General features: G+C 37.7%; 5 protein-coding genes and 1 pseudogene across 6 annotated transcripts; 2 read left to right on the top strand and 4 right to left on the bottom strand.

Annotated features, from left to right (window-relative positions):
• The first annotated feature begins 836 nt into the window (after positions 1-836).
• LOC148697782 (uncharacterized) lies at positions 837-2,110 on the top strand. The gene is made up of 2 exons (XM_088690703.1): positions 837-1,062; positions 1,216-2,110. Exons 1-2 carry the CDS (start codon positions 895-897, stop codon positions 1,864-1,866), a joined length of 819 nt encoding a protein of 272 aa, XP_088546829.1. The 5' UTR covers positions 837-894; the 3' UTR covers positions 1,867-2,110.
• A 29-nt stretch (positions 2,111-2,139) lies between these two features.
• LOC137716569 (uncharacterized) lies at positions 2,140-4,241 on the bottom strand. The gene is made up of 4 exons (XM_068456022.2): positions 3,728-4,241; positions 3,078-3,296; positions 2,623-2,648; positions 2,140-2,539 (listed from the first exon to the last, which is right to left on the bottom strand). Exons 1-4 carry the CDS (start codon positions 4,100-4,102, stop codon positions 2,305-2,307), a joined length of 855 nt encoding a protein of 284 aa, XP_068312123.2. The 5' UTR covers positions 4,103-4,241; the 3' UTR covers positions 2,140-2,304.
• Positions 4,242-5,259: 1,018 nt separating this feature from the next.
• LOC137714564 (uncharacterized) lies at positions 5,260-6,714 on the bottom strand. The gene is made up of 2 exons (XM_068453754.2): positions 6,078-6,714; positions 5,260-5,820 (listed from the first exon to the last, which is right to left on the bottom strand). Exons 1-2 carry the CDS (start codon positions 6,621-6,623, stop codon positions 5,392-5,394), a joined length of 975 nt encoding a protein of 324 aa, XP_068309855.2. The 5' UTR covers positions 6,624-6,714; the 3' UTR covers positions 5,260-5,391.
• A 2,543-nt stretch (positions 6,715-9,257) lies between these two features.
• On the top strand, positions 9,258-10,952 carry LOC137714873 (UDP-glycosyltransferase 79B6-like). The gene has a single exon (XM_068454032.2). The coding sequence runs from the start codon at positions 9,280-9,282 to the stop codon at positions 10,672-10,674; it is 1,395 nt and encodes a 464-aa protein (XP_068310133.2). The 5' UTR covers positions 9,258-9,279; the 3' UTR covers positions 10,675-10,952.
• A 270-nt stretch (positions 10,953-11,222) lies between these two features.
• On the bottom strand, positions 11,223-14,606 carry LOC137716301 (E3 SUMO-protein ligase MMS21). Of its 2 annotated transcripts, none has more exons than XM_088690704.1 (7): positions 14,362-14,606; positions 14,196-14,267; positions 13,825-13,935; positions 13,616-13,726; positions 11,902-12,153; positions 11,708-11,787; positions 11,223-11,622 (listed from the first exon to the last, which is right to left on the bottom strand). In XM_088690704.1, exons 1-7 carry the CDS (start codon positions 14,449-14,451, stop codon positions 11,595-11,597), a joined length of 744 nt encoding a protein of 247 aa, XP_088546830.1. In that variant the 5' UTR covers positions 14,452-14,606; the 3' UTR covers positions 11,223-11,594. The 2 variants fall into 2 exon arrangements, with proteins under 2 accessions (XP_088546830.1, XP_068311839.2); XM_068455738.2 differs by having other exon boundaries at positions 12,014-12,153; positions 14,362-14,593.
• A 2,414-nt stretch (positions 14,607-17,020) lies between these two features.
• LOC137714563 (homeobox-leucine zipper protein ATHB-52 pseudogene) lies at positions 17,021-17,857 on the bottom strand (annotated as a pseudogene).
• Between the last annotated feature and the right edge of the window lie 9,828 nt (positions 17,858-27,685).

The raw sequence follows: 27,685 nt of genomic DNA on the forward strand, positions 1-27,685 counted from the left end.
CACCACCATTACATCATTTATCAACACGAGTTTATTCGATGGTTTAGGGTTTAGGAATACAAATGACAAAGATTGAGATTATCCCAATGGTGTATTCATGCTATGTTGAAATATCCCACATCGATCATATATGTGGAAAAAAAAAAACAGAGTTTAAAGATCCTAATCCCACTTCAACTAATATCAAGATCTTTTGTACTAAAACCCCACACCTGAAGAATTGTGCAAGTCGTAATTACCAAGTTAAAGACAATATTGGTGTTATTGAGAGTGGACCCTTAGTCAGTCTCTCTGATAATTCTACATGCTAGTCCTTCAAACCAAATCCATCTCCTTCATGTTTTTGTTTTGTTGGAGAAAATCTCTTGCTTCGATTCACTTAGTTGAGAAATGCTAACAACCTACTTATTTGAATTTTCTTGTTCTATCTTCTTGACTCTTTTTATCATTTAGCAATATTGCATGATGGTCTAGGTCACTCTTTAAATATCTACTCTACTAAAAATCAACCAAATCCGAGATGGTTTACGACGCGGCAAAATTGCGAATTGTGAACCAAATTTTGTAGCCTTATGAGAGCATGCAACTTCCATTTCCATGTGAAATTGTTAAGCAAAAGTATATATTGCATGGTATTTCTTCCTCTTTTTTTTTTGATGACTCGTATTTTATATATAAGTAGTAAACATTATTATTTTTTTAATTGAGAGGTCGGTCATCTTCAAAACTAAAGCCAATTTTATCTGCTTAACCAAATCCACTACACAAATGGAGCTTAACGTTTAGCCATAATCCTATGAACTTTTGAATCTTTGATTAAAATTTAAAAGACCAACCTAACCCAATAATTAATTTGTTCATTTTAGTGTAGAGAGAGAGAGAGAGAGAGAGAGAATGGTTTGGAAGAAGGAATACTTGGATTTAATCTTGGTTCCAACTGGGCTGGTAATCATGCTTTGCTACCATCTTCTCCTTCTGTATAGGTACCTAAGACATCCTGAAACTACAGTCATTGGCAATGAAAATCACTGCAGAAAAGCTTGGGTTGAGAGAATGTTGCAGGTAAGTTTATAAGACTTCACTTTTCGTCTTCACTTTTCTTAGAATGTTAGGTGCAAATTCACAATCTGACAATATAAGCGTTTTTCTAACAACTAAGTTCAGCTATAGAAAACACAGAGTCACTAACTCTATTTGGTCTTTAATTATTTGCAGGTTGATGCAAAGGACAGAGGTATGTCCCTAACTGTAATCTCTAGCACCATAACAGCAGCAAATTGCTTAGCCTCAACCTCTCTAGCCTTAAGCTCTCTCATCGGGGCATGGATTGGAAACACTTCGCACAACACCTTCACGAGCAGTATTACATATGGGGACACAAGTCCTGCGCTAGTTTCTGTCAAATATATTAGCATTCTGACCTGCTTTCTGCTGGCCTTAGCTTCTTTTTTACATTGCATAAGGGACTATGTCCATGTCAATTTCCTAATCAGTATGCCAGACAGTGATATTCCTCAGGAGCATGTCGAGAAGGTGGTGATAAGTGGAGGCTTGTTCTGGACATTGGGGCTCAGGGCTATCTACTTTGCCACTATTTTGTTGCTCTGGATTTTCGGTCCAATTCCAATGTTTGTTTGCTCAGTGACTATGGTGTTTGTTTTGTACAGACTTGATTCAAATTCCACTCCATTGCATCAGTTCCGCCCAGTTGGGAGCCGTGATAATATGATCAGGAAAATAGGTAAGGAAAACCACAGAATAGAAAGGGCTACTGAGCAACATGAAAGATCACATATGCATGGAAGCACAACTCAAGAACCACCACCACCAACAACTACGAGATTAAATTCAGAGGCAAAAAGTTAAACTCTATGAGAAGATTTTCGAGTATTAACACGAGAGAGAGAGAGAGAGAGAGAGAGAGGTGTTTGGAAAATCACATGTTTTGTATTCTAATTCCTATCTTAAAATTTTCGTAGCAAACTTTGACATGACGCAATTTGGTGATTTTGGTAATTGTAATCATTGTTACACTTTATGGCATAGGACAATGATTTTCACACTCTCGTTTTCTCCTTTCTATCAAAATAAATGAGCATAGATAAACAAACATTAATGGCGGCTATGAACCATTGCATCTTTGACAAACATATATTAATATTGAATAGGAGATTGAGTGCAGACTGATCACAACAAAATGACAGGGCCAGAAATGGCACAGATTTCATTCAAAGATATATATTTACCTTGAAATAAGTTGAAATGATAAAAAACTATGCTTCTGCGTCAAAGTTGGTTTCTACTCTATTGTGTTCCATCTGAACCTTGATCGTCCCTATCACTGTTCTCACCACTATTTGCGGGGCTCTCAACCATTGAATTGAATGAGCCCGACTGCTCCTTACCTTGAGTCTGAGTTTCTTCACTTGTACCTTCCATGATGGAGTTGATGGCGAGCTGACCAGCATAAAGGACTAAACCCACAGCATTGATGCCGAAAACAAATGTTGCAAGGTAGCACAACCCATTTATAATTGTCCTGCCAACAGAAGATTAAAGGTGATCATTCTTCCAATCAATGAAGAGCAAGGAAAACCGGAAGGAGTTAGTAGTAGGAGCTGCCTGATGGTTATTGTAATCTGACGAACCTGAAAAGAGAAAACAAGTAGATTGTTCAGAAAAGAGGATGAGTATCTCGAGTACAATTTTTCTACCACCACATTACATAGCAAACAAAGAGTAAGAGCATTTTGTGGTTCATGTTGTGTATGACATCACCGGTCATAGCCCAATCTAAGAACTTAACGGCCCCTTTGGTATTCACTTGAATTCTTAATCCTACTGTTCTATTCACAGTGGATTCAGAGTATACTGGCTAATCCCAGCATACAAGAAATGAAGCAACATAAATTAAGAGGCGGTTAAAGAGCAAGAGAATTTATCTGTATCATTGTTTTCTAAATGGAAATTTAGAGAAACTGCCAGTGTCAGAAAACTCATAACGAACCATTGTGTTAGTTAAACATGAATATGGCTAGAACTGAAAAATTAAGGACAAGAGCAATGAAGGGACTAACCGAAAAATTATCAGAAATAGTTTGGCGGTTGAGAGATGCTTCAATTGTAGTAGTGAACTTGTAAAGAATAAGCGAAATGACACCGGCTGATATTCCACCCAGCAAGGCCTGAACAGGTGAGGGTGGACCCTTTGCTTCAACAGAACCTGTAGAAAGTGCTTTCAAGCTATCCAAAGCCTCATCCTTCAAGGACTTCTTCACTTCAGATGACCTAAATTTCTAGGCACCAAAATCACTCTATCAAAGCCACAAATTTGCTCACACTAACACATAAAAATTTGTAATTCAAGTGAATGGCAAATTGTATCCCAATTTCTCAAAATCCACATTATCTTGTAATATTTAAGTACATATAGTCAATGAACATCAATCCGGACAAGTGGTGGATTGCCCTGGTGGATATGGCTTCGTCTTCAACCAACAACGTTTTGCATTCAAACCCTCTCCCTCACATTGGTGTAACTTAAGAGTAGTAATATTGTTTGTAATAGAATTAAAAATCATTCCCCAAAATCCCAAAAAAAACTTGTAATTGAAAATAAAAGGAATTCCCACCAAAACCCAATTCCTAAAATTCCAAACCTCAGCAATACCAAAACACAAAAACAGTAATTTGTAGACATAAATGAAAATAAAGCTACAATCTTTACCAGTTCTTTAGCACGCTTGGCGCGGCGTCGCAGCGAGCGAAAGAGGAAGACAGTGATGGCTCCGGTGAGAAGAACACTGGTGGCCACTTGGAGAGATGAAGGGTCATCATTGGTGGCAAACACTGGAGAAGAAGACGGTGGCAATTCTTCGGGACCGTCTGGAGCAAATTCCAAGGGTGTGTATGGAGTTTCGGTCGTCGGTTCTGGAGCTTCGGCTAGCCATTGTTCGAGGCCTGGTCTGGAATGGGCTGAGACGGGGCAGATATTGGTGGGTTTGTGGAAAAATTTGAGTGGAGGAGGAGAGAGAAAGTGGGTTTGGGGATGAGAGAGAAATATGGGGAAATTGGAACGCAGAAGGTGTTGGGTCTGCAACATTTGACGGATTTTAGAGAGGGAGAGAGAGCTAAGCTGCTGAGGCGTTCAGTTATGGCTCTGTTTTTTGGTTTATTTTCTATCTCGTCAATCAAAGATTTTGGTGGGGCTTTTGAAAAATCTCTGTTATCCGGTTATCCCCCCCAGATTCTGAACCACATTTCATGTGTGCATTGCAAGCCGTCTCTTTTTCTAAGGTTTTATTTACAAAAAAAAAAAAAAAAAAAAAAAAAAAAAAAAAAAAAAGCTAAGAAGATCGTATTTTTAAATTATATTTTGTACATTAGATGACGTGACGATAAAGTAAGACTTCATGTTTTAAAGAATTCAAGAAGGAAGCCCAACCGTCAACAAAATGCGGTTGAAAAGGAGAACAATGCAAGACAAACCATGTTTTTAGATCATATTTTGTAAATCACATGATGTGACAGTTGATGGTTAGATTATGCCTTTAATTATTTAAATAGGAAGTCCACAATTAATTGCCACATTATGTGGTTTACAAAATATAGTTCAAGTAGATGATCTTTTCTATAAACAGAAATGATTATAAATGTAAAATTAGAAACATTTAGGCTCATTGGTAATGTTTTACATACAGTTTTTGAAAAACTACTTCACAAAATAAAAACGATAAATAATACATATCAAGTGAAATAATACAATAGAAACTCGAGTATCACATGAGAGCGGATCATTGAGATTAGACAATAGCAACTCCCTCTCCCTCTCTCTATCTCACACGTGATTTTTGAATTTGATGATCCAATCAGATCATCAAAGTTATTGAATTTGATGATCCGATCGGATTATCAAAATTATGTCTTCAATTATTTAAATAGGAAGTTCACAATTAACCGCCACATTATATGTTCTACAAAATATGATTCAAATAGATTGTCTTTCTATGAATACAGAAATGACCATAAATGTAAAATTAGAAACATTTAGGCTCATTTGGTATCATTTTTACAAAACGTTTTTGAAAAATTATTTTGCAAAATAAAAACGACAAATAATACATATCAAGTGAAATAATACAATTGAAACTCGAGTATCACATGAGAGCGGATCATTGAGATTAGACAATTGCAACTCCCTCTCCCTCTCTCTATCTCACCCAGATTTTTGAATTTGATGATCCAATCAGATCATCAAAGTTATTGAAGCGAATCAAATTGGGTTGAATTAATTGGTTTGAATGGTTACTGGATGTTACTTTTTTTAATACAATCAGACTACATAAATCGATCGGTATGTAAATCAAGTTAAATATCACAAAATAAAACTCCCTAGCGCACATTCGAAGCCACAGATCTAGCCCAGAACTTGATCTGTGCCTTCATGTCTTCAGCAGACTTAGTTGCACCCAAATTTGGAGGTGGCCGGGCTGCGCAGCTTTGCGCCAGCCACACCTCAGAAAGATAAGGCCTCCTAACATGTGCCGGGTTCAAATCTTCACTTGTCTTCTTTTCTTGCAACCCAGGAAGTATGTTCACCACACTAGGGCTCAACTCTTCCTTGTCAAATGTGAACCCCAAGTCCTTGAACCCTTGCAGTTCTTCAATTTCAAGATCACTTAGGCTCTTTCTCGTCGTCAGTTGATTAGGGCATCGGCGCCTCATTTCCTTAATCCCATCCGTACTAATCATATTGCTTTCCCCTTCTGTGGTTTTTGGGGGTCTATATCTTGGAATGCTAGAACATTGTGTCATGAGCCCCTGCAATAATCAAACGTAAGAACATTGTAAGATAACAACGGATTAACTATTCGTTGTTTTCTTAATAGTGAGCTCAGCTGTTATTGATGCTTCAGAAAAGTTATTAGCTATACACTCCTTTAAGATTAATTTAATGCATAAACGAGTGAATTAGAGGAGTGCATGGTGACTTTTCTCAAACTATTAATCCATAATTATGATTAAAGTATATTTTTAAACTAAAAACTAAAAACATAATGGTCATAGCTAGCTAGTACCTTGTGTCTTTGTGGAACACTTTCTTGGCTTCTCTCTTCTCTTCCTAGGCATGGTGGCAAGGAGGGTGTCCTGAGCAAATTGTGACGCACCGGTTGCCCATTTACTTGACTTCTTCTGATATCACTTTCTCTATCCTGAACTCCTGTCCTCCTCCGAATACAAACCGGCGGTTGGGACGTTGTTGTCTGCAGCATCTTCTGATGCGACGTTTGCCTTGTCAATTTGCTCACGCCACTCTTACCACCACTTTGCTTCACTTGAACATTCTCCTGCCTCCCTATATGAAGCGGCAACGATGGTGTCCGAACCAAATTTGGACCGGAAAATCCACCGCCTTCTGTGGCCTTATTCATCTTCACTGACATTTCTTGGCCAAAATCTGATGAGTTGCTATGAGGATCAGAAAAACACCTTAGCATCTTCTGTTTCCTGTTGAGCAAGTTATCAAAGAACCAACACTCTTCCAAAAGATCATTGGCTTCTTCCACATTGTCTTCTTTCCTACTTGCAGATTGCTCAATTGGGTCATCACCAACAGGCTCCATGGTTCCACACAAAAGTAGTTCCTCTCGGATTTCAACCAGTAAAAGACACCCATATTTTGGCCTTTAAATTAAGCTGCAAAATAGTTATTAAAAAAAAAAAAAAAAAAAAACTAAAATTATGATCAAACACAGCTAGCTGTGGGCTGACTTGGGAAGCCATGTGGGGGCATGGAACCATGTTCTTGTAAGACATAATTTTCGGGATAAAAGCATATTTTAATGTGGAAATACATGCATTTGGACAGAGAGGGACCATGATGTGCGCTAAGTGGAGAGACGAGATAAGATTTCGAAGCAGGGAGTGTGGCACATAAGTTCATACAACTAAGAAATATGGAGAAGGGTCAACAACTTATGTCAATGACAGGGTCGATGCCAGCACACTCTCCATGTGGTGAACTTTTGTTTATAGAGAGATGCACATGATGTTTTTGCGTATAATATATATGACAACTAAGGTACTAGGTGTCAAAATAAATACAAATTAAAGAAAACACTTCTCTCCGACGAACAAAACAATATGGACATTGGCCGTTTTAGAAAGAACACAAACTTGTGTTGCTGAAATAAAGAGACCGACATGTGTATTTGAACTTAGTGTAGATTATCCTATGTATTCAAGATCGAATTTTCATTTTTGTAGTTTAGATGAAATTAGTGTAGATTATCTTATCGTTCGTGACAAAGGCGGAACAAGTGAAAGTCTAAAACACTTATGTGTGTGTGTATAATAATGAGATAGTATAGATATTGTTGATTGAGTAATACTAGGGAGATCAAAATTTTAAACCAAATTTGCAAATAAAATGATGTGTAACCAATAGAAAATAAGCACGTTAATCAATATTTGAGTAATAATTCAATCATCAACAACTAAATCATTTGGTTTAAAAGATTTGATCTCTCTAGCTTATCCTTGTTGATATGATGTTATTAATGTTGTCTGCTATTCAAATAATTAAGTTGTCGATGTCTGTTGGACAAGTTAGTCTATGTATTTACAATAGTATTGGTAATGGCAATGGACAATGGTTCACATGGAATTTGTTTTGTTTTTATTTGAAGTGAGAATCTAATTACATGACAGGCCTAGTAACCCCAACGCAAACTTCAAGATGGCTCAAAGTAATGAAAAAGGATGAGAGTCCAAAAATGTTCAACCCAGATCAAGTGTTAGGTCACAGTTCTAAGCCCATCACCTTCAAAATTCCTTTCCAATTTCCATGGGGAGATAGAGTTGACGAGCTTAAACCAAGAACAATAACGGATGGTAACTTTAATTACTTTACTTTCACGGTGCAAGACTCATGCTCTTCAATATGCTGACTCTAGCCACGGCGTGCAGAGATCATTCTCGGTTCCAGACAAGCCAATAGCCATGCATCTGAAAGAGGATCACTTACTGAGGAGCTTGATTATCCTTACAAATATCACGGACTCACGACGTTAATTGATATTAATATTAACAACTAATTCATACACATAAAAGTACATTAATGGTAAGGAGATTACTGCAATATGTTGCTAGGAAAACTACATTTTCGTACCACATTTATGTACTATTTGATGCGTAATTACCACATCTCATTAGATGTTGATTATACTCATGTTGTTGCCCAACTTGCATGTATATGCAGACACGTCGTTGTCGGAAGAAAATAATGTCTGAGGTTCCTATATAACTTCCGCAACAAGAAGTATTGATCAGTGATCTTCATTATTGCTTCAGAAAAAAGAGGTGCCTTGTTTTTTGGGATTAGAATTCACCGCTAACTCATATATATGAACGTCGCAACTTTATGGAAAACATGGAAAGAAACTGTGAACTTGTTTTCATTAACTTGCCTTTCTTCTGTCCTGTCATTAGTCTCTATCCTTGACCAAGCGTAACAACATATATTCAACTTGCGTTTTCACTTTAAGTAACAAAGCTAATCGTAATTAGATTTTATTTTTGGATATTTAAGATTGTTTTGGTTAATTTCGAGTGTAGATTTCAATTTTGGTCATTGAATATTTAAGGATGAAAATTTACTGTAATTGGACTTAATCGAGTTGGCTAGAACAGGGTGTACTTCTCTTCCCACGCTGGACTAAATTAAACAAAAATTAAATTGATATGGTAAGTAACATCGTAAACTTTATAAAAGACGAGTGATATACTTACCACATTTGTACTACCTTTCTAATAGAGGTAGGGCTCATCAACACTTCTGGGTCCTAGCTCTATTAGATGGTGGAAAATGTGACAAGAATAACAATTTTTTATAAAAGAAATCTAAAGAAGGGTTAACTGAAGTTTAATTTTCATTGAAACCAAGAACTTGTTTTGGTCAACTCTTTGTTTCACCAGGTTGTTACATGAACAAATTCGTACACGCATAGTAAGTTAGTAACCAATGCAGTCTTTGAAAATTTCAACGTTTCCCTTTAGAAACAAGTCTAGTTATTTGTAGCAATTGGGCCAAAGTTTTTACCAACTTTCGCGTGGTTGCCAACAAACATAAACGCATATAACCAACGATCCGACAAATTTTGCAAATAAATCTGAGATTTTGACCAAACTAACGAGGAAACATCAAACAAGATCTCACTGCATGCGAACTATAGTTCACCATACTTTCCAAGAGCTAGAGCTAGCTGTTTAACCCTAAAAATGGCAGAACCACCCAAGATCTCCTCAAGCTTTCACTTAGCCATGTTCCCATGGCTTGCCATGGGCCACATCACCCCATACGTTCACCTCTCCAACGAGCTCGCTGCCAGAGGCCATAGAGTCACTCTCTTGGTGCCCAAGAAAGCTATCCTTCAGCTCGAACATCTCAACCACCACCCTAACCTCATCACCTTCTCTCCAGTCACCGTCCCCCACTTCGACGGCCTCCCCGAGGGCACTGAAATCGCCTCCGAAATACCCATTCACAACATCCATTTTCTTGCCGCTGCCATGGACCTCACACGCGACCAAATCGAACACTTCCTGAGCGCAAACAAACCCGACTTTGTTTTGTACGACGCTGCACATTGGGTGCCGGAGATTGCGAGGAAAAACGGCATCAAGTCCGTTTGTTACAATGTTGTATGCGCTGCGGCTCTCGCTATTGCGCTTGTCCCAGCGCGTCAGGTCCCCAAGGACCGGCCAATTACAGCGAAGGAGCTAGGGGTCCCACCTGCTGGGTACCCGTCAACGACTGTGGTTCTCCAAGGACACGAGGCCCGGTCGTTGACGTTCATAACGGAGCCGTTTGGGGACGGGATCAGATTTTACGATCGGACCATAATTTGTATGAAAGAATGTGACGCTTTGTCCATTAGAACGTGCAGAGAGCTTGAGGGTGATATGTGTGATTACATGGAAGATCAGTATAAAAGGCCGGTGCTTTTAACTGGTCCTGTTTTGGGTCTGGGATCCGATAATAACACTGAACAATTAGAGGACCGGTGGGCGAAGTGGTTTGCTGGGTTTGAGGCTGGATCTGTGGTGTTTTGCGCATTCGGGAGCCAATGGGTTCTCGAAAAAAGCCAATTTCAAGAGCTCATTTTAGGGTTTGAGCTAACTGGGTTGCCATTTTTTGTGGCTCTGAAACCGCCGTTGGGTTGCGAGACAATTGAAGAGGCATTGCCGGAAGGGTTTGAAGAGAGGGTTAAAGGGAGAGGGGTGGTGGTTGGGAGCTGGGTGCAGCAGACATTGATTTTGAACCATCCAGCAGTTGGGTGCTTTGTGAACCATTGTGGGTTTGGATCAATGTGGGAGTCTTTGATGAGTGACAAACAGATTGTGTTGGTTCCACATCTTGGTGACCAAATCTTGAACACCAAATTGCTGGTTAAGAAGCTCGAGGTTGCTGTGGAGGTGTGGAGGGAAGAAAGTGGGTGGTTTTCGAAGGAGAGTTTGAGCAAAGCTGTTAAAAGTGTGATGGATAAAGAGAGTGAGGTGGGTGTTATGGTGAAGAAGAACCATGCAAAGTGGATGGAAGCGTTAACAACTCCTGGGTTTATGAGTGGATATATCGATAGGTTTGTTCAGAAGTTGAAAGAGCTTGTAAATTAGCTTCTACCAGTTTTTATTTTTATTTTTATTATTATTTTGTAGTTGCACGTTTGTTCTTTTTATTTGCTTGTCTTGTGTTAAAATTTAATGTTACGTTTTAATTAGGCTTCTACACTGTAAGAAACATTATTTGTCTTAATATGTTGGGGTTGGAATTATTTTTATTAATACTATAAGAGTGTGAGAACGAAGTCTCACACCGGTGAAAGACCAAATTATGCAAGGACTTGTAAGCGGTTGAATTACTTCCTATACTATCAATTGATTTTATGGTGAAACTCCAAATTTCTTCATGGTACCAGATCAAGTTGGCTCACATGTGAAGCTCAACGGGCACACATGCTTAACATCACCCATTTATATTATCTACATGTGAAGCTTAAAAATTCACCACACGTAAAAGAGCTACTACGAAGAATAGGTAGTTACTCAAACCCAATTGCACAGCCCAAAGAAGTTGTGAGTTCTAGCTTTGTTCATTGTACAACTAGGTTAACGGGTTCTTTCACAATTACTCTGTAAACCACTTCAAATATAGAATAATGAGATTAACCAAGTAAACAATTTGAATTAGGCAATCCAACTGAATGCCTCATGTTAATGCACTTGTCCAAATGCAGTCTAAAAGAATTCAACAGAGAGAAGGAACTGGAAGTGCTTTCAACTACTAGTACTACATATGCAATATCATAAAACCAGGTCACTCTATACAAAACCATTCTACAGAATACACGACTACTTCACAACGACCTAAAAGATGTCGAAATAGCTGTAATGTCATTTTAGAAACTTTTCGCATCCCAAAATCATCCAATCACTCTTCAAACTCAGTGACGTCCATCACATCAGTCATGACATTCTGATTCTGCGATTTACGCAATTCATCAATATCAGCGGCTAACAGTGGATCATCCTTCACTTTATCTGACTTCAATTTCGCAGGGCAAGCTGATAGGAGGAAAAACCAAAAGGGTTTAGCAATCCCACCAAAGTATAAGTCCAACTGATGTAGGGGAACAAAAAATAAATATACCTGCAACAGGGCATCGTGTGTTGTTTTCCCGTAAGTAATGCATGATATGCCCTTTGTCGTAAACATGCTTGCATACGACACTGCATTTGGGGGAAAAAATACACCAAGAAAAAACTTTAACATTAGAAAGGTCTACAACAGTGTAGTATGAGCTAAAGTAAATATAAGAAGGGACTGGAAACGCCTAAACACACATAAATACTCAATGCTAGAAGTCTTATGCGACACCAACATTCAGCAAAGACCGTAAATTCATATTTTCCCAAAAAGGAAAAAGATAAATGTCTGAAGTAACTGATACAGCACCTGCGAACTGGATGCTCCAGTTCAGTGACAGGCTTTCCACTTAACGGACAAGTGACATTCAAAATACTGCTTTGGTTGCTTGTCATTACAATGTCCTCCTGCTCTTCACCTGGCATAGGTTCTCCTGCGTGATGGACTTTCTGCAGAAAAATATTAAAAACTCCAACTCAGAAATAAAAACCTGAGACAAGCAAATAACGTACATCCGTTGTAGAATATTAACAATAATAATAGCTTCCAGTCCTCGGTACGATACAGACACTTTCAATTTAAAGAATACTTTCTCTGCTCCTCGGCAGATTTACTGCTATAGTTACACTAAACTATAAACATTTGCCTAACAAACAAAGAACACTATGAACAAATAATTTTCATAAGAACTTACTTTCCGCTACTTCCACTGTATATTTTCATAACAGAAAGATTGCAATCATCCCTTAACTTCAGGTTTACAAAAATATAAAGAGGATTAAGCATGAGACAAAATTATGAGGCACAGAATGACGGAGAAACGAAACATGCAGCAAAAGAAGGATTTGAAACCCAAACATATGTAGTAACCTTAACAACAGTCAACACAGATGACTGATCTTACAAGTTTCAAAATGCATCAGACGAGGTATAATTTAGATACCAATGAAGCACTTAATATTCCTTCCCAAGCATGGAGATACATACCACAGAAACAATTGTCATAACAAGATATTACCGCAGAACTATCATACAACATAACCTATTGTCATAAGCTGAATTAAGCCTTTATTTGTCAACAGAGACTAGCATACTCGCCCACCATATATGGTTTTTCTACCCTTAAACAAGAATAAGAAAAACTACAATAAACAGTATCTCCACAAATCATATTCATTTGGGACAAGATATAACACCTAAAACTATCAATTCTCTTTGGCGTAAGACCTGCTATACTCTAATAAGTGGTTGAATAACTTAGTTTTTCTGAAGGGATCGTCATTTTCTATCAGGAACGCTATGCCATTTACAACCCCGGCGTATTTCGGATGCTTGAAGGCCCTGCTGACCCGAAGTGATTTAGAAAGATTCTTCTTTATCGATGGTGATCGGTCATGGTATCCATAGCGTTGCTTCTTTTTCGGCCAAATCCTAATTTCGTTTTGCTTCTCCCGGTCGTCGAGTTTACTTCTCCCAACACTTTGCAGTTACAATTATACTCATAGACTGGCATACAGCACCAAGGTTACAACGGCCATTTAGTCTAAGGATTGGCAAACATTAGTCAGAATAGAGCTTAACCAAAAAACTACTTGCTCAGTTAATGAAATTTTATACCCTTTTAGCCATAGACATAAATAACATTCCCTTCAACTCAAGAAATAAAATAATTACACAAACTATTGCTAAGTTAGGCAGAAAAGTGCTTTTAACAATTGTTTGGTTTCTAAACTAGTTAGCATCATTCCAGCCTGTCCTAAGAAAGTCGAGGTGAAGTTTATTACTAAAAACCAAATAAGAAGCATTACTAATTCATTGTGCTTACTTTAGTATTGGCCAACAGCATCGTCGAAAGTTAGCGAAGATTTTCAAAATCTTATTCTGTGCGTTTAAATTAACAAAAGTTCATACCCAGACAGCTTCCCGGAATTGACGTATCAAAGGATGGTTTTGGGGAACTGAAGATGAGTTTGCCTTCAGCTGTGCAACCTCATTCTTGAACAACTTATCGAAATCAGTAAGCTGGCCCATAAACAACAAATCAGTCAGTCAAGATCGGGACAAGAATAAGCAAAGTCATTGAATGAGAAACAAAACATGAAGAAGAAAATTCCTAGCACCTCAGGCCCAGGTTGGTATTTATGTCCAACAGATTCAATTGCTGACGAAAAATGCGAACAGTCTTCATAAGTAGCCACCAATTCAACAACGGCATTTTCGAGCTCCTTCACCTGTCACAGTTTCGAGTCCTCATATCTCGAGAAATAATTCATATCTTCAATCTATGATCTACGACGGAGCATTTTAATCACAATTACAATTCCATTTTATCTTAACAGTTTCTAGCCAAAACATGTCCAAATGGCAATACATTAGATAAACCCAAAATTTCAAATTACTCAAAAAATTCTAAACTTTGCTAAAGTTTCAGGCTTTTAGCAGCACCTACAAATTTCAGAAATTAAAACCACTTCTCGTTTAAGGACATTACCTTCTCAAATTGCTTAGCCCTCTCGAAATCGACTGCAATTTCCTTCATCAAACTGAAAGCTTTCCCAATATCCTGAAACCAGAGATAATCTTCCATAAGAACAACAATAAACTGCTTTTTTTTTTTTTCCTACAAAAATAAAAAGGCATAAAAATTAACAGCTTACAGAGATAAGAGACTGGTTGTCCTCGTGGAGATTGACGGTGGCGGTTCGGATCCGGCCCGGGACGCCATGAGTGCGAGAGGTCGAGGCCATGGAGGGATGAGGGTTGTAGGGGTTTCCGACAACCGGGTTCGGGCGAACCGGTTGGCTGATTGGCGGGTTCTTCGCTGGTGGGAGCGAGGGCAACAGTTCTCGAGTACAGACTACAGAGATATATGGGCAATTTTGGAGGGAGACTGCGGAGTAGAAAGAACAAAAAGTACGAAACGGCATCGTCCATTCCTCTTCTGAAATGCGACGAGTCGTATATCACAAAGCCAAAGCGAAACATATCCCATTTTGATCTTAGCCTTATACAAGATTCATTGGCATGATCCAACGGTCGAGGTTTCAATATATACATAAGAGTCATTCTATTCTAGGAAAACGTACCACGGCAACTCGCATGCTGCTGCAATCTCGTTCCAACTCCATGTACCTATCGATCCCTATATTTAACCGATATGTCGAAAATATTGACGAAATCTATTAATTTTAATTGAAATTTCGATCGTATCGAAGAAATTTTAAACACTACTCTTAAATACTAAGTAGTAGTCCTAAAATACCAACTAGCTATTTATCTAATGTCACTTCTATTTCTAATGTTAAATCCAATTTCAAATCTCTCACGCCATTAATAAAAAGAAACTGGTCGATAAGATAATCGCTCGTTCAAATAGTCATGTGTTTGTTATTTATGTCCATTTTGCAACCATAGTTTCGAAGTCGCTCAGAAATGCACTTGAATTAAGTTCGATTTGGAATTTTATGTACTGTTTTTGGACTTTCTTCCTCTCTTTGTTGCCAACTTTTGGCTACTATGTACGGAACAGGGTTCAATTATATACTATTATGTGTAAGTTTGTATTTTACAGGACATTATATATTGAATCAGAACATGATTTATCGATAAATCTCTTTTATATAAGTTTTTCTTCCAAATTAGAACTAGGTCATGAGAACGCCCCAATACAAATGGGCGAACCACCTCATGATGCAACGGTCCGATCACGATGGTCGTAAATGGAAGTCAACAACATTTTTGAAAGAGAGAGATCGAGGGCCGAGAACCATTTGCATTCCTTGTTTGGTTTGAAATAGAATATAAACTTGGACTTGGAGGTTGCCTTACTAAAGCAAAAAGAGATGATTAATACGGTACATGATATAGCGAGGATTAATAATTAGAGATTCAGACAGTTAATTGGGAACTCAAACTCATAACTAAATGTACTAGAAACTCTTATGAGTATTACGTGTTATATTAAGAATGAACGACTTTATGATTAACATGTCTAATTTTTAATTGCATATTACAAAAATTTACCTATTATAATTTGAATAGAATAGTAAGATTCCATAATCGTGTTCCAGTATTGTTGACTCTAAAAACTACTTAACCTATGTGGTGCACAAGCCGAAGAGCTAATAAGCTAACTACGTCATTTGGTTGAATGCGTGGCGTGGCGTGCCAACTAGTCGGCTGAGCTCGGCTGGGGAGTTAATGAATGTTGATGTGGCATTGGGCGCGCTGATGACTTCTGAATCTTGTGACTGCGGTTGAGGACGGAACACGTCTTGAACTTCGAGTTCTAGAGCTAGAAGATAAGGCTGCTAGTTTTGCGAAGTTCAATAACAAATTCGGCTTTCAGTGTGCCAAATGTTGTAACCTGGTAATACCTCTCTTCACCGAGAAGGCTGATGAGATGGCCTCTTCCAACAAGGACTCGAAAATTCTTGCTGACGGAGACTTGGATAGATAACTAGTCGGTCTCGAAGTAATGTTGTTTATCCAACTGAAGGTGCTCCTCGGTCAGTTGATTATACAGCTCCAGTGTTGTTTATCCAAACTAAAGATGTTGCCGATTGCCAACTTGTTTATTCAAACTAAAGGTGTGTTGGCGGAAAAAAGGGTAAAATAAAAATCTTAAGATGTTTGAAAGGTTTCGCGTATAGCGAGAGGTTGCGCAGGGCATATTTGTGTGTTGATTTGGAAGGATCTTGAATGATGTACTCTCCTCTCTATTTATAGTAGCAATTCCTCATGACCGAAGTAGAATTCTACTCAGACTTCAAATCATTGATCAAATCCAAATAGCCTTCGGCCAGTCCTAGTTCATGTGGGATTCTAAATCTAGCTTTAATATATATATATACATATACATATATATATATGTATGTATGTATGTATGTATGTGTGTGTGTGTGTGTGTGTGTAATATTTTGAGCACATATGTATGTATGTATGTGTGCGTGTGTGTGTGTGTGTGTGTGTAATATTTTGAGCACTATATGATCTTATTCAACTATTCATACAGCATTAACTGTACAACAAACTGATTGTCTCACCAAAGAATCTTGATTGACAGCCAGCAAACCACCATGGAAGAAATAATTTAAGACCCAATTATGAATCTAATTAATTTGATTGAATCATCTCATGTCACGGAGATCAACTTATATGACATACCAGTGTTCAAAATTAATAAGAAGGATTGCTATACAAATTGACTTATATTTTCTTTCTTCATTGTCTCTTAAAGATATGTACTGGCTTGCTTGTATGAGTGAGCAAATTAATTGCAATGTAATTAATTAACAGCCGAGTACGAAAAATAAATTCTAAGATGAACATCAAAATTAATTAGAAGCATTTTCATGCAATCAAACGTACATTAATCACATATAACCCCGTAATATTAAACACTAAACCCATTAATTACCAAAAGGAAAAAAAAAAAAAAAAATTAAACCCATCACTGCATGCCAATCAAAGAAGCATAGAGCTCCTCAAGTTGCTTAACCTCATCATCCTCATGCGGCTGCAAGCTAGAACTCCCAACACCCTCATCACTACAGTTAGAAGAATCAAATACTGAACAAATCGCAGGATTATCAGGAAACACTTGTGATTGTTGGTTCAAGGCCAAAGCAATTTCATGAGCCTTCTTAAGCTCGCCTCTAAGTCTCTCAACATCTTTCTCAAGCCTCATCTTTTCAGCTAGGGTACTCTCCAACTTCGCTTGGATAGCACTGTAGTCAAACTCGAGGCTTTGTGTCTTCCACCGAGCGCGCTTGTTCTGGTACCAAATCGCAACCTGTCTCGGTGGGATTGCAAGCTGCTTGGCCAGCAGGAGCTTGCGCTCTGGTTCGAGCTTGTTGTTGGAGGCAAAGCTTATCTCTAGGAGCTTCACTTGGTCTTGGGTTAGCCTCTTTTTGCTGTGTTTGAATTGGTTTTTGTGGTTTGAGGTGTGGAAAAAATCCATGATTTAGTTGTTCTTGCTATCTCCAGCTGGCTATAGAGTTGTATGATAAGCTTAGAGATTTCTGAGATGATCTCAGTTGAATATATTTATACTTAATTATGTTCTCTAATTTACAAGTGTTTGAAAACGTGAGAGAGAGAGAGAGAGAGAGAGAGAGAGAGAGAGAGAGAGAGAGAGAGAGAGAGAGAGAGAGTTCATATCCCTGTGGGTTTTCACGTGGGATGTAACCCGACCTCCCTACTTCTGCAATTTTAATATGTTATAATTATCTTCTATATACATGACTTTTAGGGTTTTTTTTTTTTTGAAAACTAGTTTTTGTTAATTAAAATCAAATAATATAAGCATTAATTCCCTTTCCATATTTGTAGTGTTCTTGAATTTTTAGTTGGCGTGTGACCGATGTTTGAATGAGTGTATAAAATTGACCTGGTTGTGATATTTTTTATTTTTATGGTGCAATTCATATATTTATTTTTAGTTTCAACGTACATTTTTTATTTTCGATTGTTAGAAAAAATGAATTAAAGAAAATTAAAATAAAAATAATAATAAGAGGTATGTGAAGGATAAAAACAAGAATGCAAATATCACCTTTTTTTTTTTTTTTTTTTCTTTTCCAATTTATGGGATGTTCCCAAAGGAACCATTTTTTCTTTTGTTACAGTGCAACAAAGACTTGAAGCTAACCTGAATTGTGGTTTGTTTATCATTGATCAGGAGCTGCTTATCAGTTATTACTACAACTTTATAATGCGACTTCTCAATTTCTCATTTGATTTTTGTTTTATTTTTGTATAAGACTTGCTTTGATTTCTTGAAAAGACAGGAGAAGCGCTTCTGCTGACTTTAGACCGATTAGCCATAAATAGTACCTCTAATCTCACTATGTCAATACTCATGGACGACGGGGTTACCAAGTTGTTATAAATTTGCCGCCATGTCAAATCATGAAGACTTCGAAATATCTCCTTCTATTCTACTCCAATTTCTGTTTAGTATCTTTGTTTGGATCTAATTTTTTACTTTTAAAACTAATTAGTAACCTTTTATGGGTTACATGAGTGCAAATTTGCTATATATAGTGGATCATCAATTTAATCAAGTTTTATGAATGTTGTGGAGGAGAGTTTTGAACTTGGATTGTATTATTATTATACGGTTTAGTTGGGAAATGCTTTTATATGACTAAATATGTTTTTAGAAAAAATGTTTTTGAAACTAATCTTTAACAAAAATGCAGGTTGATGATCTATGAATAGAAGATGTTGTGCAAGTATCTACATGAATTATCAACCGGCTCTACAAGCACATTGAAAATTCGTCTTAGAGTCGCTCTGCCGATTGGAACACTTAGAAGAGCTCCCGTGTCAATCACTTCAATTCCTCTCTTTAGACCATCTGTAGCACTCATAGCTACATCTCTAACTCGATTATTTCCTAATAGTTGTTGTACTTCACAAGTCACATTAATTTGTTGACCAACAACATCTCGACCCCTAACTACTGGAGCGTGTAAATATTAGGCATTTTGCCCGGTGGAAAAGCTACATCCAATATTGGGCCAATGATTTGAGCGATACGCCCCGAGTTTTTTTTATTTTTTATTTTATTTTATTTTTTGGGGTTTTTATCATAAACGGTACCTAATATTAACTCAACTCATCAAGATGGTTTCTAAAATTGAAAATTGATCAACGTTATCCCTAAAAATAAGTGTCGAAAATCAATGTCGTCATTCTATCACAATTCCATCAAAAACTCTGTTATGTGCTGATGTGGCACATAAATAGATCCCACAAGACCAATTAATATTGTTATATGGATTAGAAATACTTTAAAATAATAATAAAACAATTTTTATTTTTGGATAATTAAAAACATTAAAAAAAAAATAGTCATCTCCTTTTCCCACCCGAGGAAGCTGCACCCCTCCACTTTGGCTCTGAATCAGGAACTATATGCCTAATATCCAGAAGCCCAAAGCCCCTAATATTGTATTGACCACACAATGAAGCAACAACAACAACAAAGCCTTTTCTCCTAAGTGGAGTCGACTATATAAATTCTAGAACGTTATTGTGCTCGGTTCTATGTCATGTCTTCCGTTAGATCCAAGTACTCTAAGTCTTTTCTTAGAGTCTCTTCCAAAGTCCTTTTAAGTCTTCCTCTACCCCCTTCGGCCCTGAACCTCTGTCCTGTAATTGCATCTTTTTAATTGGAGCGTTAGTAGGCATTCGTTTCACATGTCCAAACCACCGTAACTGATTTTCTCTCATTTTTCCTTCAATTTTGGCTACTTCTACTTTACCTCGGATATCCTCATTCCTCATCTTATCATTTCTCGTGTGCCCACACATCTAACTAAGCATTCTCATCTCTGCTACACCCATTTTATGTACGTGTTGATACTTCATTGCCCAACATCTTGTGCCATAAAGCATTACAGGCCTTATTGTCGTCCTCTAAAATTTTTCCTTGAGCTTCAGTGGCATACGACGGTCATACAACACTCTGGATGCACTCTTCCACTTCATCCATCCAACTTTCCGTTCTTTTGCAAGATAGATCCTAGGTAGTGAAAACGGTTGCTCTTGGTAATACAGTCGGAATGTGCATCCCAACCTCAAAATTCAAATACAAAGTTCAAAAATTAAATTGAAAATGTAATAAAATAAATTAGAAAATGTGAAATTACGGGAAGAAAAAGCAGATTAATGGCGGAATTACCGTTGGAATGCGCTTCCCAACCTCTGTAATGAGTATGTCGATGCCATTGATGATCAGAGGGTACCTGGGCTCTAGCTTGTGTTGGTCAAACCCTTGCCCAGCCAGAAAAGGCAAAAGATTAGACGAAGTGGCTGAAGTTGGAGCTTGGTCAACCTCGAAGGCTGTGCTCGCAGAGGCACAAACGATGGGTCTACTATTGTGATTACTCAGATAGGAGAGGAAGAAGATGATGAACAATTTTTTTTTTTTTTTTTCCTTTAACTTTTTTTTTTTTAACTTTTTAATTATTTATATATTTTAAATCCACATAGCAATATTTAATTATATTTATGAGACTTAATTATGTGCCACATCAACACATAACATAATTTTTTATAGAATTGTAACGGAATGACCACATTGATTGGTGACACCAATTTTAAGGATGACATTGATTGATTTTCAATTTCAATGACCCTCTTGATGAGGTGGGTCAATCTCAGGAATCATTTGGGATAAAACATTTTTTTTTCAAGTGTAAGAACCTCGGGACCAGAAGTAGTAGGATTTATTCTCAGAATAAAATATGTCGAAATTTTTTGCGAAAATTATTGAAATAAAAAATAAATGTTCGATAGCAAAACAAGTTAAGTTGATCAGTTAATTCAATAAGAAATAGGCCTTAGCGCTTATGTGCTTCCTGCAAGAAGTGTTTTAAGTACTTTTAGAATCCAACAACATTTTCTCTTAATGAGCTTTCAGTCATTTAAAAGTACTTCCTAAATGAGCCCATAGTTTGTTAATCAACACAACAAGAGACTCGCATGTGGTCCAATATCCTAGTGAATAGGGTGTTGCGTTTCCACCCATGCCTTCGAGTTCGAAACTTTCACCTTCTTAAATTATTGTAATATTTCGAACCCTCTCCCGTCTCTTTAATAATAATCATAATATATATTTTTTTTCAAAAAGCACAACAAGAGATTGGAACTTAAATTCTATCCTTTTTTTAATTTGGATTCATATATACGTCATTTCAAGCGTTAAAAATTAAACTCACTGCTACATGTGACCCTTGGACTTTTAAGCCAAATTTCATAGTTAGTTAAAACTGTACTATTTTGTATATTTTGTTGCAGTCCTATTAGATTAGAAATGTGATTATGTAAATCCTAACATATCTAGGATATCCTTATGGGATTCTACCATATCTCTTAGATTAGATATTATCTTATTAGATCCTAAAAGGGTACAATGAGGTGGAATAGAACACACCTCACAATTACACATCTCTCTCTCTTTACTATTGACGCACCCTCTTTCTCTGGCCTCCATAATATTTGTCAATATATACACACACACACACACACGTTTCATGCATTACGCAATTTTTTGCTATGTGGAATTTGTGAGTCAAAGAATCGAAATAAATTAGAAGCAATTTAGAGTTTTTCAAACCCTACACATGTCCAAAAACAAAAAAAAAAAAAAAAAACAAACAAACAAAAAACAAAAAACAAAACAAAACATGGATTTTTTTTTTTCCAGCACCGCCACACCACCTTGACACTATGCCGAACCACTGTGCTGGCTTGAAGCCCAGCAGCGTGGGGAAACGATATCGAATTGACACGTGGACAAGGCACACAGCCCTTTGGGCTCGTTGCCCTATTGGAAACCAACCAGGCTTTGGCTTGGGTTGCATAACCTACGGGCTTGAAGCCCTAGTCCAACCCAAGCCCATAACCCACAAGCCTTTGGCTTGTTGGGCTTGCTACCGCCCCGACCCACATGTACCGCAGCCATCCCTACAAGCTGGGCTTATCCCACGGTCCAAATACTTAGCCCTAGCTTCGGTTGCGTTTGCTTCTGTGTACCCTTTGGCCTAAAAACGCTAACTGCTTGTTGCTGGGCTACCCAATCCCTGAGTTAGTGGTTTGCAGCCAAACCCGAGGCCCAAAAGCCTCTAGGCCTTTGCCCTACTCACAGCTCCCAATCCTAAATGTTATTGGGCTATGGTTTTTCGAATCCAATGCTAATTTTTGACATTTTAAATAATTTTAATCTGAATGATATTATTATTTTTGCTTCCATGATCGACCCCGTATTGTCCCGATCTATTGAATTAATTAAAAGTGACCAACAGTCCATTAATCTAACAAGAAATCCAAAATTATTGGCCTAAATATCACTTTTGGACATTAACGATTCAATAATTTATTTCTCTTCTTTGAACTATTGACATCCTTTTGTAGGCCCGAAGCTCTCACACTTGAGTTCTTGAAGTAACTTAAATCCATTACACTTAAATCTACATATTGCATTATGAGTTCTTGTAGGAACCTATCTTTTATGAACTAAACATTCATAAACTAAATTGAACTTGTAGTTTCAAATTTAGTGTCTTTGAAACATGAAGTTTTCTTATAACAAATACACCCATGAAAACCCGACGTTTTCATGAAAACCATGTCTTAGAACTCGAATGTTCTAACTTTGATGCTTATGGATGATTCATTCCTATAGCACCAATCACAATCTTCTTCCCTCTAATTTAGTGGATTGTTGAACCGTCACAATTTCGATTTTCCTGATTTGCACGTTTCTAATAGAAACCATTTTACGTGGGGTACTAGACGTGAATCTCCACTTGACTATCAAGAAGCTGAGAAACCATTGAAGCCAACAATGGCAAGGAAGAGCTGAATAAGCCTTCGCCATGATCTTCATTCGAAGACTTATTCCGGAAGCATTACAAACGAAAATACCTCCCGAACAAGGATTCCATGGCTCTTTGGCTCACTCCTATGGACTGTCTAATCATGAAAGACATTTCCTGAAGCACACCATGATTACGTCCATGAATGAGTACAATTCTGAAGTTTCTAATTCCAATCGAATTTTGACTGGAGAATATTTTTTCTCGTCCTTCCATGTTTCTAACTTGCTCCTGAAGCAACAATGTAGAAAGCGAAAGTTTACCAAATTCTCGGACTTGATTATTATCACAAACATGACAGAAAGGTATAGACCCAACTTCGACTGGAGTCTACCGAATGGTATAGACTTAGTTCGGCTGAAGTCTACCAAATGGTTTAACCCATTTCGGTCAAAGCCTACCGAATGGTGGTGCCCTGCTTTGGCAGGGATGCACCGAAGGGTATGCTCTGCTTTGGCAGAGGTGCACCGAATCCACCTTAGTAACCTTGGTTTACTTTATGAACATTTTTCTATGTTCTTGGATTCACTTTTGGTGTTTGTTTTTCGTTATGGATAATCTTATTGATATTGTCCTCAAATACGAGTTAATTGAATCATTTTTCTTGTATACATGTGACCTAATTCCATTAAACATGTGGTTAGGTAGGAATGTGGGAAAGTTAGTTGTTTGGATAAATGTGATACTAAGCACATGAACTTTACACCTAAATCACATCTTTAGCAACGACTTCAGGTCTATCCAACCTGATTAAGAACATTGGCACGCTTCTCGTTGTATGAATGATACTGAATTACCAAGTTAGAGACTTTATATTCTCTCTGTTTTGGAAGAATGCCTTTGAGTTTTAAAGGATAATCAAGATGACAATGATCATGATTGAAACCACTGAAGAGAATAGAGTGGAATATCTTTGCACCACCTCCAAAAATAAGCCTGAAGCTTTGCTTTGGGGTCAATGAACTATCTCCGAACTAGAAACATGCCACATGTGCCCAGTCTGGAGCCGGATGATTGAGTAGTTTACTTACTTTGGCACGACTTTTGGGGACAAGGTCGAACAATGATGCCACAACGCATCTCTTTACCCGAAGCAAGGACCTTGTGCCTACAAGCACACTTTGCCAAGCTTGCTCATTAGGGAAATTGATTTTCTAAATCATCCCTTGCAAAGATACGACATCACACCAGTGGATTCAAAGGGAATATATGTGGACTAATCCAACCAAAATGCAAACCATATAAATACTTATGATTTTCATTGATAAATCGACAAACTGGTCACATGTTTGTCCACACACATTACTGCTAAACCTCATAGCCGATCTTAAGGGTTCACCACCCTACTTAGCCTTTAAAGTCCGGGAGACTAGATAATGCCGGAGAGTTTATATTGACGGTTTTCAATAAAGTATTGCATGTCTTTTGGGTTTATAATTGAACATCGAATTCCCATGTTCGCTCCAAATAGCCTCGCATAGTGATCATAAAACGCAATTTAAATGATCGTCCGGACCTTGGTGAACGTACCAAGTTTTTGGTTTTTGCCTAGGGTTATGCAATCTTGTACGCAATTATGTTGGTCCACCTTGAGGCCCATTGCCACCCAACCATTTTGACGTTACAGTTGGTTACTAGGTACGAGCCTGACGTTTTTTGTATTTACGCATTTGGTTGTGCATTCCATGTGCTATGTTGCACCGTCGCAACATACCATCATGGGTTTTCAAAGAATGATGTGAATCTTTGTCAATTATGATTCTCCTTCACACTAGTTCTCTTAGAGCCCTTGCATGCGATCTTTTTACCACTCATTTGCGGGTTATCACTTTAATGAGATAATCATCCTGCCGTTAGGGGGAGATAAAAGCGTCAACGTTTTTTGTAGAACATCGCGAATTTGCATGGATGTTGCCCACTATGTCTCATCTCGATCCCCATACCGCACAAGTGTGATAAGCAAGTGCGATGAATTCTAGCTTTCATAATGTTGCTCTAGACTCATTCCTCTAATTTAGCTAAAGTGACGAGATCATATACCAGCTGCAAATATGCCTGCAAGGATAAATGTCGAGTCAACATCCTGTAGGGTGTGTCGACCCTGTTGGACGGTCCGGTACATCGACGGATAGCCAATCAATTTGTCTTGGCCTAGAGCATGACATATCATTTGGTTCATAAGATTCACTTCCCTAGAAGAGGAAGGTCACGACATAAAAAAAATGAATCTATACTTGATCGCTGTCTCAAATCATTTGCATCTCATAAGATTAATTCAGATTACTCCCGAGACTTGAAGTTCTTGGTCCAATATACTAGTTTGGATGAGTTAATGGAATTGAAATGAGATTACCATCGATGATGTTTTCACTTACATGGTAGTTATCGACATAAATGAAAAACGACGATATTGAACCGTGTTCCGTTGATTAAGTGACAACGTAGAGCTGATTGGGTAACCGAAATTACAATCTAAGTCAAATTCCTTACCAAAGTGTATTTGGACCTATCATTCCTACACTGCCCAAGGTAACCCTGCTGTGTTACATATGGGAAAGGAAGTGTAATAAGATGAATGAAATAATGCGATATGATCCACGCCTTACGGCGCAAGTTTTATCTCAAACGCCTTGTGATTGATAGCAGCATTATGAAATGTGGTTAGTCTTTTCTCCATGGGGACATAGATACAGAGATTGATATGTAAGTTCTTGAAGAATTACATGGACTGGTTCAAATAGTTCCAAACCATGGAACACCCTTTTAACTTGTTTGAGGTGTTCACTTATAGATTAAAGCAATCCGACGGATGTGGTATACCCGTCTAAGTGATTATTTGATCAGTCAGGGATATGAATAAATGCCCTTGTGTGTTAAACTATGAATTCTTATTCTGAATTGTTAGAGTTACAGTTTATGTCGTTGACACGAATCTCACTAAGACTCTAGAAGAGCTTGAGAAAACTGCCTCACACCTGAAGATGGAATTTGAGATGAAAGATCTTAGGAAACTCGTTTATGCCTTGACTTGAAGTTGAAGCATTGTTCTGACAGTACTCTAGTCTACCAGTCGAACTATACCTCGAAAGTGTTACCTTTGAGTATACCTATGATTTTCCATACGCTATATGCAAATGAAACCCTTGAAGAGGTTATGGAATCCAAAATTCCATATCTAAGTTCAACTTTGCGCTTCGTTGTACTTAACTCATTGTATTAGACATGACATCTCCTTCGCTGTTAATCTATTGGTAAAGATGCATCACCGCGCCTACTCGCAACCACTGAATTGGTATTAAATACATACCCTGAAGGTACTACGAATTTGGGTAATTCCCAACGCATCTCGAGCGGATTCGACCCCTTAATCCTCGGAATGATTCTTGCCTTGTTTGTTATGCTAATGCTAGTTACTTATTAAACCTGCACAAGGCAAATCCCCGAATGGCTATGTCTTTACCATTAGGGATATCGCAATATCTTGGAGGTCCACGATATGAACTTAGTTGTGAAATCTTCGAATCATTCCAAGACTCACCTCACTTCACTACGCCACACATGAAACATGGTTAGGAGTTCTTGTTAAGTATATTCAAAGTACTTGTTATGTTTTTATCCATTGTTGAGTCCTAACGACGATCCATGAAGATTATGTCGCATATATCAACACGACCAAGACATGATAGATCAACGAAGTCAACGCCAAGACATATGGCATCTACATTACGTCAACAAAGCATTAGGAGATTGAAGTCATGCAAGCAGATCCTATACAACCTAAACGACCTTTACACGAAGTCACTTCCGAAGTCAACCTTCCAGAAACTTGTCTGAGGAATTGGTATGCCTAACTATTCGTATGTAATGCTTGTAGTTCTCATTTGAAAGTTCTGTCAAACTCAGGGGGAGTATCCAGAAGAATACTCACTTGATCTTAATGTACTCTTTTTCCTTATGATTAGGAGCATTTTTTCCAATGGGTTTTTGCTACCTAACTAGGTTTTAATGAGGCACCCATCCTTGGCTGATGATACCCTTGTGAGCCCTTTTACTTAAGTCCGAAAGGCGTATAGTTTTGACTTAATGCAACTTCTCACTTTTCTCCTTAGTCTATGGGTTTTTCTCCACCTTGGGTTTTACCATAGCAAGGTTTTGTGAGTTTTACCTTTTATGCATTCTTCCGTTGATCTGAGACTCGCATTTGCTCATTATGCCGATGACTTCATCAACTGTACTTACTTCATTGCTGAAGACCTAATGCGCTATTTGTTTGAGTATTTACACACTCAAGGGGGGAGTGTTGCAGTCCTATTAGATTATGAAAGTGATTGTGTAAATCCTGTCATATCTAGGATATCTTTATGGGATTCTACCATATCTCATAGATTATATATTATCCTATTACAGTTGTAATTCAATAAGGGTAAGGAATTAACATTTCCTACTACTATAAATAAAGGCACAATGAGATAGAATATAACACACCTCCCAATTACGCATCTCTTTCTTTCTCTCTATTATTGCCGCAGCCCCTCTCTGGCCTCCATAATTGTTTAGTAAATTATGCCTACAACATATTTCATATTTTTTT

The sequence above is a fragment of the Pyrus communis genome, chromosome 3 (assembly GCF_041283825.1).
Source record: "Pyrus communis isolate YQ-2024b chromosome 3, ASM4128382v1, whole genome shotgun sequence".
In the NCBI taxonomy this organism is placed as follows: domain Eukaryota; kingdom Viridiplantae; phylum Streptophyta; class Magnoliopsida; order Rosales; family Rosaceae; genus Pyrus; species Pyrus communis.